This window comes from Lupinus angustifolius, chromosome LG15, assembly GCF_001865875.1.
Source record: "Lupinus angustifolius cultivar Tanjil chromosome LG15, LupAngTanjil_v1.0, whole genome shotgun sequence".
NCBI lineage: Eukaryota > Viridiplantae > Streptophyta > Magnoliopsida > Fabales > Fabaceae > Lupinus > Lupinus angustifolius.
In genome coordinates, this window is record NC_032023.1 from 4553261 (window position 1) to 4566407 (window position 13147).

A 13147-nucleotide genomic window follows, 5' to 3' on the forward strand; every position below is an offset into this window, starting at 1 on the left:
ACCCCCTTCAACTCAAAAAGATAAAACTCTTGGATTAATTCCAATCCTTGCAACACAAGCTTCAACTGAGTGTGTTTACCCTGACAATGAATTTTGTATCCATCCCCCACCTCCACCATGTATGTAGGAGTAGTTTGTACCTCAAGTTGCAACCGATCCACCAATTTGGAGGAGATGAAATTGTGGGAAGCCCTACAATCAATGAGTATCACAATCAATGAGTATCACCACCCTTCACACAACCAGTAACCTTCCAAGAATTTGCAGTGGTTAGTCCTGCCATGGCCTAGAGTGATAATTTGAAAGAATGCAAATTGGCCTCCATTGGTATTTCAAGTTCCCCCTCCACTTCATCCTCATCCTCCTCCATCAAAAGCATTCTTAAATGCTTGTTCTTACATCTATGATCCATATTATAGGGCTCATCACACCTGAAGCGCAACTCTTTTTCTCTTTTCTCCCTCATTTATGCTCCAGTGAGGTGTTTGAACCCTCCTCCTCTATCCCTACCACCATCCCCTGATTGGGAACTGCTCATATTGATAGAAGCACTACCCATAGAAGATTGATCAGACCTCTTCTCTGCCCAAGGTTTAGATTCTACAGTTACAGATCTAGTAGGGACATTAGATCTAGTATAATTGATAGATTTGGCATAGTTGTTGTTGTTCACCTTTCCTTGCACAATCACATTCTTTTCCTCAATCATTAGGGATTTGTGTATTACCTCAGATAGACTTGGATGTTCAAACAACCTTACCTCAACTTTGATCTCATCCTTGAGCCCATTTAAGAAGATTCCCTTGACAAATTATGTGTCAATCTCCCTGAGTGCTCCAACATGCTTCTCGAATTCCTCCACATAGTCTTCAATTATCCCCACTTGCTTCAATGCCAATAATTTTTCGAAAGGATTTTGCACCATAGAAGGCTAGAACCTTCTAACCACAACCACCTTGAACCCCTCCCAAGAAGAATGGGGTTGCACCTGCTCTACTATTGGTACCAGCTTAGTTCTTTGCCTTATAGAGCCATCAATGTAGCTTGCATTTTCTCCTTCTCAGTTACCTTCTTCAGCAAGAAATACCTCTCTAACCTATGGGTCCATCCAAAAGCATCCTCTCTTGAAAAATTAGAATTTCCAGCTTCCTCCACCTTTCCCTTCCACGATTTTCCCTAAATTCATGTTCACCCCCAAATTCACTTCCTTCATCTCGCGAATTAGGAACCCTAGCCCTGGTTGTGAGCTGGGTTAGTGCTTCCTCCAATCTTTTCATTCTTGCCTCATTCAATTCACTTCGAATTCGTTGTTCTTCTTTCTCCCTTCTCATCTCCTCTCATTCTTGGACCCAATCTTCAACATTTCATGCCATTCCTCTTGTGGAAACCATACGCAGAGTTCTCCTTAGAAGCGTGTGAAATCAGGGCACTAGGATGGTGCTCTGATACCAGTGTTAAAACTGGATTTTTAGAATAAGAGATTTAGAAAGTAAGTGAAAGAATGATTTTCAAGATCTTTAATGATCGTGAACAATTTCTATATTATTCAACTTGAACTCAATATTGTGATTGAATTACACTTTGAGAAGAACTCCCAAGGATAATTGATTCCCCAATCAGTTATCTTTTCCCTCCAATTCCTCACGTTTCAAAAAATGAGTAACTAATATTCCCCCACTTTCTATTTATAACCTTTGCTGCCTAACTAACTTCTAACTACCTTTTATTATAGCCTTATTTCTTTTAACATACACGCCTTAATAAGGGGTTTATCCTATTCCTAACAAAGTACAAGCCCCGTTTTTTATGAACCCTGTTTCCTCCTACCAACCAAGTATAAACGTCTCACAAATTACTTGGTAAGACCAAATAGACAAATTTGCAGTAACATGTACTAGTTAGATGACATTCTAACTTACCATATAAGAGACCAATACATGGTTAAAATGAGTTCTTCAATGCATCAAACTGCAAATAAAGCATTCACGCAATCTTGAAAATACACTTACCTTTATCCTCAACCTCTCATCACTACTTTCTCAACTGCAGGATCTTATGTCTTCGCCACCCACCTATCTGCTATTGCCCATCACCTGACTGTTGCGGCCACAGTCACCTATACCATACATCAGCGACAACCACCCTTACAGTCCACCAATTATGCAAAGTAGTAAGTATTTCTTACATTCATAATAAGACAATATCATGTGCTTAACATAATGATAATCCAAATCCATATAAAAGATGAGACTTGCATAGGACTATTCTTCAGCAGGGACCAATAGCTGTAAACAGAACATAGATTACTTGATATGACCTGATATAACATACAGTTTAGGAGTAAACAGTGTTATTTAAGATCACTGCTTTACATATGATTACAGGTCCACTCACATTACGTGTATCTTACAACATAATGTTACAAAAGGCACAAGAGGATATACCTCTGTCCAATGCATGAAAGGTGATACATATAGGGGTTACTATATAATTGTACATATTTATTTAATGAAGAATCAGATAAATAACATCAACAAAAACTACAGTCATTCACATACAGATCTAAAGGGGTCAGAATGATAGCAAGGAAGCCAAGAACTTATTAATCTATTCCATGTTCCAGGCTTTGGCCTCGCCACTTCAACTCCCATGGTTACCGTTAACTGCCAACTCTGCTTCAGTCCTCTTGTTTATCTCATCAACCTTGTGATGTTCTTCACTATTCACTTTTGTTCCTTCTTTTTCCTTGATTTCTCCTTCAGATTCATTAGTACTTTTGTTTTGTTCCTCTTTATTCTCTCCTACCAATTCAACCTTAGCCTCAGCAGCAGGCGCTGTTTCTGATTTCTGTGGTTCACCAGATCCACCATCTTTGTTTGCCTCTTCCTGTGGTTGCCCAATTTTTTCTTCATCTTTATTTTGAGAAACCTCAGAAACCTCAGCACTCTCCAATTTTCCTTCGTCATTCAGTACCTGCACATTTTCTCCAGCTTTAGCTTCTCCAGAATGAGTTGATTCTTTGACATCTGTATCCTCCCCTCTCTTGTCATCTTGATTTTCCTTCTCAATATTCTTTTCCTCTGCTGTATCTTTCTCATCCTTAGAGTCATCAGCTTCTTGCATTTGCACATCCTTTGCCTCCTCCTTTTCTTCCCCAGAAGTTTCTTTTTTCGAAGCTGGTGATCTTTTTCCACGTTTCATCAGGGGCTCACATTCTGGTCGAGGAGCTGCCTTGACTTTTTCACTGATCCTTGCCGATCTTCTTGGGGTCTCACCACTCCCCCAATCAAATTCTGATACAGCTGGACCACCAGGGTGTGCTTTCAGATACTGTTCCAGCTGCTTCCTATTACTGATCTCCTCTCCTGTTGGTGCAGTGAACACAATTTCATTTTTCTTTGGGGTCCCAGCCTTCTTTGGGGAGAACTGCAAGGGAACACAATATGTGATTTTTGAACATCATCTTAGATACAAAAGGAAAAAAACGTGCGGCCCAATGCACGAGGCTCTTGCCTAGTGGGTCTGGGTGGGTAAATGTAGACAACCTTATTCTCGCAAGCGAAGAGATTGTATCAAGGATTTGAATCCATGACCTACAGGTCACAAGACAAGCAACCTTAATGTTGCTACGAGGCTCACTGCCTTTATATACAAAAGGAAAGCAAGCAAAATATTAAGAATATTAAAATACAAGATTATAGTTGAGTTATTTAGTTCTAAACATAATCCCTATTATGAAGAATGAAAGTTTTTTCAGTAATTCCACATCACAATTACGTCAAATTCTTTGAGTATGATACTCATCAATTGAAAGTAAAAGCAAGACTGAGAGATGAAGAGCATATCCAATGAAAAAACTTCAATATTTCTTTTTGATTAACGAGATATGTCAGTCAAATTGTAGCAACTTCCACAGTTTCACTAAGCTTGATCTAATGCTCTTGGTTTAAAGGTTCAGACATCACTTACATCCAATTATATATAGCCAGAAAATTGATAAAACTACATTTCATAGATATGCCACTAACTTTCTATACTATTATTATCCATCCCTAATTTTTTTTTCTTTTCCAAATCATAAAATGAATCATTCTCAAGGACTTTGAACTAGTTAAACAATATTGGCTGTTACAAACTAGCAGTTTTGGTATTAAACTTCAGGAAAAGAGTAGTGTGACACCATATAGACCGTGTGCAAGCAAAAGGCTTTTCTTTCCCTCATTAATGCTTCCATTCAGGCTCTACTTGGGAAAGGTGAAAGTTCATGGAATGGAGTGGAAGAGATGATAATGTGAAGACATTCATATCCAAGATTCATACGCTGACTAAGAAACAAAAAAACACATGCATATGGACTGTATATGAACCATTTTTATTTCTATATTAACTACAACAATAACCAAATCTTTATCCCACTATATGGGGTCGGCTATATAGATGGAACGACGCTAGTGCTCTATCATAAATCAAGCCATGCAGTAAGACAGCCAAAAAATTAGTTTATGGAAATAAAATAAATTACACAGAACTGTACAGGTTTTGAATGTGCACACATACATCCCCTCAATTTTACAACAGTATTTAAAAAGATTGCAGTTTTTTTGAGGCAGTTTTCTTAGTCAGCGTATGAATACAGAGCTTGAGCTTTCAAGAGCCAGCCTAGTATTGATTAGATCACCCAAGAGATAATAACTTTTACATATACAAATCACACATATCCTAAGCTGAAGATATATGAGAAGTTCTTATATATACTTAGTATACACAAGTTGTGTAGGTAACATGTTACCATTTTACATTCAACCTGATAGTCTGATTCTGATACTAAGAGATTAGTCAACAACGAACCTGATAATATGGATCCCACTAATAATTGGGAAAATCTGGACATGAGGAGCTCCAATAAACAATGAAGTTCGTACTATGCTAAGGCTAGGATTTCATAATTTTACACTATGTCTGCTGACAACCTCTCTAGCTTAAAAGCCAGATCTACAGTAGCATACAGCATCTCTAAATACTTTAAGTCTAACAAATAGGCAAAACTTAAAATACTAGAGCCAATAAGAATAATGAATTGAATCTTTTTCGAAATTGGTGCAAAAAAGAAGATCATTAATTGACTCACTATCAAAGGGCTAACAGAACATCTTAAAAACTTATACAGTAGGAGTTTGATCCATTGAATTAAAAGAAAAAATTCAGTAGTAGTATACAGAATAGCAAATCATGCAATGTATTAAAAGAAAAATTAAATTCAATACCCAATAGGAGTTTGATCCATTGAATTATTTGATTTACGGTAAGTTTTCGTCAAATTATAGCAAACCCTTTTCCCAATAGATGGGGTCAGCTAAACTGATCTAATGACTTCAACGTGTTCAATCATAAAACTTGTCTTCAGAAATGAAATTTATATCTTAGTCATATTTAATAGTTTCATCTATAAATATGAAATATACACACTCTCACATGTAAATCAATGTAAATAGTAGACACAGTGATTATGAGGTTGACCAATTTTATATGCCCACAAGGAACTTAGTTGTTGGGAAAATGGTAACGGAATTAGAAGCTTCAAGTTTTAAGTGGTGGTACACTAGTAATACAAGATCGAGAAATGAGATGTGTATGACTGTAAATTAGGGTTGAGTATAGATGCTCCTTCCTCTTTGTATACTACAAATTCATACATTAATAGAGCTTGACGTACAATCCAAAATAGAGTTTTGGTTATCGATGTAAGGATTAAGATTAGTCTGGAGAGAAAAGGACAATATAGAGTTCTAAAAATTAAATAATATAAATTGAAGGGAAAGGAAGGTAAGAGATCCAATCAGGGGGCATTGGAGGAGGGCTTCAAGAGGTATAGGAAGTGTTAAGGATATGAGAGGAGATGATTGATGAGTGACATATGTATAATAAGGGTTTCACAAACTTTATCAAACATGTACATGTATATTCCACCAGTATTTTCTCTATATTATGCTAGTGAGCGATATAGATTTGAGCTCAGTAACCCGCTCGAAAGTTCGTAAAATTTAATTGAGCCAAAGTCGAACTGAAAACATAATTCAGCATTGAACATAACTCAAAACTCGACTCAAGTCGATCCTAAACAAATCGAGTTGATCTTAACTTGACTCATTTTCACCTGTAGAATATTAAAATCACATTGCATAATATTTCACTAAAGAGAAACCCCAAATTATTATAAATATATTGTTCACATTTCAGTGACATTTAAATTGAAGCGATAAATTTCTTCCTGAAGTTATTCATATCAAGTTTCTCTCTATCAGTAGGAGATTAAAATTATTGAAATAAACCAAACAAAGAAAGTAAGAAACATGCCTAATAAGGAATGTTAAAGGATAAACATCCCTTTCATAAAAAAAGTATCAATTCATAATATTACTTGTATTAACCTTCAAATTGATGGAAAGTTGTTAGAAGCTTTGGGTAGTGACAACAAATATTCATCATCTTCCGTTAAGGTATTGCATAATATGGTGACTTTCTTCATCATTGTGGCCTTTGCTATTAGGTACTTCACAAATTCTACTTCTAGTTCATTTCCTTTGAATGCCTTTATCTACACAAACTTCAGCTTTTCATGTACACAGTAGCACAATTCTTGTTTCTCCCAAAACATTGAGATAGGATATGGAAAATCATAGTCATTAGGGCTACCAATAATTGGATTCTCAATATCCTGTGAAGCAAAAGTATATTATGCATCATATATACTTGGATAATAATGAAATTTCCCCAACAAAATATTAATATAAGGATTGTAACTCAAGGATAATATTACATATTGGTAGAGAAATTTCAAGAACTTGTAGAGAAGTACATAATTGTAATGCAGAATAAAGATCATGTGCATCTCTTATGTGGTTCAAATCCAAATCCATTGACAAGGTTGATAAATTTTTAAAAATGTTGTTGCTTGAATATACCTAGGAAATAGATAAGAAAAGGTTAGCAAATTAATATATATACTAAATGAAATATATAATCATACATAGAAGAAGTGATTTAAAGATCAAGTAGACAAGATAGTCAAGGATGATTCATGGTTCCACCGTTGGAGAAGTTGAATGACAATATGAAAAAAGAGGGAATTTTACCATAAGGAGGGAGCATGTCACAAACAACAATATGGAGTTTCATATCACCTACTTAAGTAAGAACAATAACATGAATGTGCCCAATAAATATCATGTCAACAAAGTTCAATCCATATAATTGGGTCTTCTCCTATTATGTGTTGCTTCAATTAAGTTTTGGAAGGAAATGAATAGAAATAGAAGGCTTGAGAATAATAATATACATTTGTGAGACGATTCTAAAGCCTTCCATTTCCCTCTAAAAACTTAGCTCAAACATACCCTTAGATAATTCAAAGTCATGTCAAACTAAATTTGGAGAAACTCAAATAAAATTAGAAGTGCAATCCATATTTTAGCATTTTCAACAAATGGTTGTTTAAATGAGGTTGAAAAGCAATCTTAGGGATTAACCATGGCTACTATATACAGGGTTCGGTCAAACAAGTTTCTAAAACATTATATTAGAAGAGTAAAAGATTAAGATATATTATAATGTAATTGATGTAGTTAAGAAAATAAAACTATTCAAAGAAACTTACCACTGCAGAATGTTCGAGAATTTCCCAGCCTTTCACAATAGAGTACCCTTCATTTATAGCATGCATGTTTCCAAACAATGAGTAATAATAAGAACTGAATGTTTTCAGGTTTGGTGTATAGATGCTTGCAGCATTTGTAGGATAAGTTAAAGAATCAAGCAACAAAACTTCAAGATTCTCACATGAAACTTTTAGCTTATCCACACACAGACCTTGGAGCTTCAAAACTTTAAGACTTTATTTCATGATAATGAGTTTGTTAAATCCAGTAGACTCATTCAGAGTAAAGTTCTACAACACTACACAATTATTCAGAATATCGTTGATGATCCTGTCAGCCAAGTTGATCTTCTCCAGCTTTAGGGTTTTAAGGTTTTTGCAGCCAACAAATGCATTTGAACAATTAATATTGTAGTTAATCATTTCAAGCGAACCTAGACTTTGAAATATCCCCTTTGAGAAATTGAGCTTAGGAATGTCATCTTTGAATAGGAACCACTCTCCCATTTCTCCATTATCAAGCTCACACTCAAGGCTCAATTTTTGAACCCCTTCCCTAGTTTTAAGCACATACTCAACCCAAGATTGAACTTCCCCAAGCAAAAGACTCTTCCATAAGTGCAAAATGCGGAAACTAGGTAAGTCACCATAGTGATGAAACATGATTCTATACACAAGAAGAGCATACCTGTTAGCTCCTTTTGTAACATCTTTGGTTGGTACAAATTTTCTTGAAATTAAAAGTTGTGATAAAGGCTTTATCAATTTCTTCTCATTCAGTTCTATGTGTGTAGTATTTCTCCAAAGATCTTTCCATTTCTTTGAAAGGATACCACTTCTTATAGCTTCATCAAGTGGAAGAAAAGTGAGGATGTGACTTAATACATTTGCAGGTACTTTTTTGGTTAAATCTGGTATTTCATCACTTCCCATTTCCAACTCCACCTTTGATCTCTTTTCTAATCTTCTTTTTGGGTTGAACATCAATGAAGAAATTATAGGATTCAACATTTAAGACAATACTATGGTGAAAAATGTGAGAATGGGAGAGGAAAGTTGTGTTACGGTTGTTCATCTATATATCCATGAAAGACATGTGTCAGCTTGTAATAAAATTTCACAAAATATCTTTCTTCTTTTCGTGTTGATTAAAATTTAAAAAAATCTAAGTTTATTAAATTTCCTAATAATGATATGGAATTGTGTTAATGAAAATTGACCCAAACAATAAATGTAGGTTGAGATTTTTTACCAAAACTGAATTGTAATATTTACTAATTAGAATTTATTTACATTGCAATAGATCAAATGAAAAAATTATATACGTTATATTGTTGAATACATGTATTTTTTCAACTCAACTCAAAGTCAATGTTATATTCTATATATGGTAAATGTCTACAACTCATAACTTTGTTTCTATATTGCTACAATACAAATTTGCATAGATTGCATAAAAGATATTATGTATTAAACTTATTTAAGATTATAAGTATAGTGTATTTTCTTAGAGTGATGATTGTAAGTATAGACTATAAGTATAGTGCATCCTAGTCATCAATTCTATGAACTGAAATGGTTTAAATCTAATAACTAATTCAAACCATTGGATTCCCCTAGAATTGATGGCTAAGATTGGGAGTAAGTTTTACTCTTAGAGTAAGCGGGTTCCTCCTCATTTTCTTATTGTTTGATAGAAGAGAAAGAGAAAAGAAAAAGATGAGAAATCTGTATTTTCTTCTATCTTTCGTTTGTTTGCTATAGTAAAAATGAGAAGAGATAAATAATAATATTTGTTAAATGTCAAAACTACCCTTGGAACAATTATATGATTAAAAAAAATTGTAAGTAGTAAAAAATTAAAAGAAAGAAATGTATGTAGCGATAGTGTAACAATATTTTATATTATCACTGTATTATACACCATTTATTTTTGTTAGATGCCTCTCATTTCTATGCCTTAAAAGAATTTTATGACTATTTTATGGCTCTCTCTAAAGACATTTTGTGTCACTTTTATGGCTTTGTTTCCAAGCATCCAATGCTTGGAATCCAAGATACCAAGACTTTGCTTGCCTATAAAAGGACACATATAGAGAGCTTCAAAATCATCTTCACAACACACAACATCTCTTTCATTTACACATATATTGTGAGTGCATTCTTGGAGAGAATTCTTGTTCTACTTGAGAGAGTATTTGTGAGAAAACATATTGTCATTTGTCCTCATCATTATAAGAGGATTTCTTGTACTCTTCTTTTTTACATAGTGGAATTTTGCTCTTGATCGCCCGTGGTTTTTTTTCCTCTCACACTGAGGGGTTTTTCCACGTTAAATCTTGTGTGTTATTTTCTTTATCCTTTACTTGCTTCTCTTTTGTTCTCAATTGATTCAATCCTGTGCTTCCGCATTGTGCTCTAACCTTAACATATACAGTAGGAGAAATTATGTTGGATCTCAAATATGAAAAGATCTAACTAATAGAAACATAACATCAAGAACCATATTCTGAGAATGCAAAATTATGCTGAATCTCAAATACTAAATGATCCAACTCATTTTATAGATTTCTGCAGCTTCTATTTTTCTATTTTCCACATTGAAGTAATTGAAGTTCTTAGGCAACTAATTTTTCAATTTTGCAGACAATAAAATACCTAGGCAAATTTAGATCAGAAACTTCACTCAAGTAATAATTGAAGTTAAAACACGTTTTTTGTCATTTTGGAAAGCATACTACAAGTTCAACTCTCAAAATCTATGGAAATATCAGACATGTCCATAAAACTCTAGGGTCTGTTTGTGAGTTAACTTATAGAGGGAAAAGGAAGACTTGAAAGTTATCTCACAAGTGTATTTCATGTCTCCAAAGCTTTTCTCTCTACCCTATTGCCCTCTAAAACTCAACTCCCAAACAGACCCTAAGACCTTTGTTTGGGAGTGTGATTTTGGGGGAAGGGAAGAGATGACTTTAGAAAACCTCCCCTTATTTGGGAGTTGGATGAATGGGGGGGAAGGTTTTGGAGAGTTTCCCTCTAAAACCCTCCATGTATCTATTTTTATAGTTTAGTAAAATTAAATAATTAAATATTATTATTTATTTCTCATTATTAATTACACTTTTAAGGGAAAAATAAAAAAATATTCTAATTTTATCATTCCTTCTCCCAAACAAGGGGGATGATTGTCTTCTTTTCCCTTTCCTTTCCTCCCATTCCTAACCCTTTGATCTTTTTCCTTCCCTTTCCCTCGTAGCTACCAAACATAGCCTAAAAGTTCACTCGGCTGGTTTTATGAACGCAAAACATGAAAAGGCCCAAACTTTCATATGAATTTTGAAGAAAAATCATTCAGCATGTCACAATTCAACACAAACGAAGCAGCCCTACGTCAGGTATCATAAAAAAAAAGCACACAATCATGCAGTGGAGAACAACACAATTCGCGATCTAATTAACAAACAACATCAAAATTCCATCACAAAGCAATAAGGGTAACACAAAACAACCAATTCCGATAACTTAAGAAGCGAATTCCCACGAAATGAAACAAAGAAAAAAGAATAAAGTATCTCTTATTTTTTTTAGAAAATGGTAAAATATGACAAATTTTACTGTACCAGTATATACTTTATCCTCCAAAAAAAGCAAAATTGGTAAAAATAACAGAAACAGACGGAAAGAGTAGTAAACCTTCTTCTTCCAACCAAGTGGAGCAGGTAGCTCCAAAGAGAAGACTTCTTCGCTAGCACCACTTTCCTTCTCCACTGTGCTCGCCATTTTCACCTGCAAATTTCAGCAGAAAAAATACTGTTTTTTTTATATTACGGTTTAAAATTATTGAAGATAATGATAAAACAGAAACGGGGACAAAGAAAAAATTAAAATTAAAAGGAACTTGCTTTTTATTTGTCGTCTTGTCTTAATTTTTGGGGGTTTCAGCGAAAATGGGTGTTTGGTTTTGTGTGTGAAATTCCGAGGACGAGAAATAGGAGAGAAGCAGTTAGAATTAAGACGAGGGTTGTTTGGAGTTAGGACATTTTGTCCGATCCATGTTAAAAAATATCGGTAACCTTTTTTTTTTAATAAACTAAAGTGCTCAACGTATAGTCAAACAACTAATTCTTTTTTAGATGAGTAAGTCTCCCCTTACACCATAAATATAATCTTTTACATTTTAGTTTATCTGTTAATTTAGTAGGACATTACATAACTCCCCCAATAGCTTATTCATGGAACTTAAGTAACCTTTAAATGTTTGGCTAGCTTCAAGAGTGATTTCTATTTAGAATGAAAGTATTTTACTCTTTAAAATTTTTTATTCTCTAAAAATATTTGTGTGTATAACAATTTGATTAAAATTTTGTGTACAATAATTTTATTGATATTTGGATTTTTGGGACTATTTTAGAATTTCCAAAACACTAAAAGGGTACATGTGAAATTTTTAAGGGACAAAAAAAATTTGTTTTCACTTTTATTTTTATTAGTTTTTCCATCCTTAACATTTAGGATTGGCTTTAAGCATTTAAAATATTCATTAATTGTTAGTTAATAGCACGCGGTATTATATGTTTTAATTTTATTCTATAAAATATATTGTCTTATTCATATCCAGATCCAAATATCTCTATGTACAAAAAAAATCCAAATATCTCAAAACCGTTTATTTAATATTAAAAATCAACTTTAAGAATCAATTTAAACATTTTTAATTTATGTGATCAAATTATTTATTATTTATGCCTTATAAACATGCATGTGATATCTTTCTCGTACGTGTCCATCTGCTTCCACCTTACTCTTATTTGTTATATCTTTAGTATTATATATGCGTATTTGGTATAAAAAAATGTATAGTAAGAATCAGTTTTGATGAAAACATAATTATGAAATATGCTTGTGCCTTTTGATTTTTTCTTCACGTTAATAACCAATGAATTAGAGAGAAATAAGTCGTTGTGAAAAGATATAATGGAATGAGAAAGTAAACCTGGAAAGTGAAATGATGAGAAGGTAAAATAATAGTAGTAGTGATTAGTAGTACTAAAAGAGATAGAATACTTTTTCTCAGGGCTCGCAGCATGAGGATGAAGGGTGGATCTAGGATGGTCATCCAACAGGTAATTATAATGCAAGTTCAGGAAATTGATGGCTTAACTATTTTGTGGAAGACGGAGAGCCTATGTCGGATATTTGGAAGTTGGTGTGGCGCCTTAGGGCTCTTGAGAAAGTTAAAATGATGTGTTGGCTTGGTATTTATGAGGCTTTATTTTCTAATGATTTTCGTTTTAAGAGGAATTTGACGACGAATCCTAATTGTATGAGATGTAATGAAGGCATTGAGGATCACATGCATATCTTTTAGGACTATAGGGATTCTTCCACTATGAATGAGACTTGGCTGGACCAATCCAACTTTCTGGGGGACCCAGTCCTTTCAAACTTAGTTGGTGGAGAACTGCAAATATCATAATAGTTTGATTTTTTGGT

General features: G+C 33.9%; 1 protein-coding gene across 2 annotated transcripts; it reads right to left on the reverse strand.

Moving 5' to 3' along the window:
* Positions 2334 to 11709, reverse strand: LOC109328300 (methyl-CpG-binding domain-containing protein 11-like). Of its 2 annotated transcripts, none has more exons than XM_019561704.1 (3): positions 11592 to 11709; positions 11348 to 11440; positions 2334 to 3426 (listed from the first exon to the last, which is right to left on the reverse strand). In XM_019561704.1, the coding sequence occupies exons 2-3, from the start codon at positions 11432 to 11434 to the stop codon at positions 2641 to 2643; spliced, it is 873 nt and encodes a 290-aa protein (XP_019417249.1). In that variant the 5' UTR covers positions 11435 to 11440; positions 11592 to 11709; the 3' UTR covers positions 2334 to 2640. The 2 variants fall into 2 exon arrangements, with proteins under 2 accessions (XP_019417249.1, XP_019417250.1); XM_019561705.1 differs by having other exon boundaries at positions 11557 to 11684.

Coding starts and splice junctions, on each gene's coding strand:
- LOC109328300 (XM_019561704.1), bottom strand. CDS start 11,434: ATGGCGAGCACAGTGGAGAAGGAAAGTGGTGCTAGCGAAGAAGTCTTC. Junction 3,427..11,347: donor CACTTGGTTGGAAGAAGAAG/GTTTACTACTCT, acceptor GTTCCCTTGCAG/TTCTCCCCAAAGAAGGCTGG.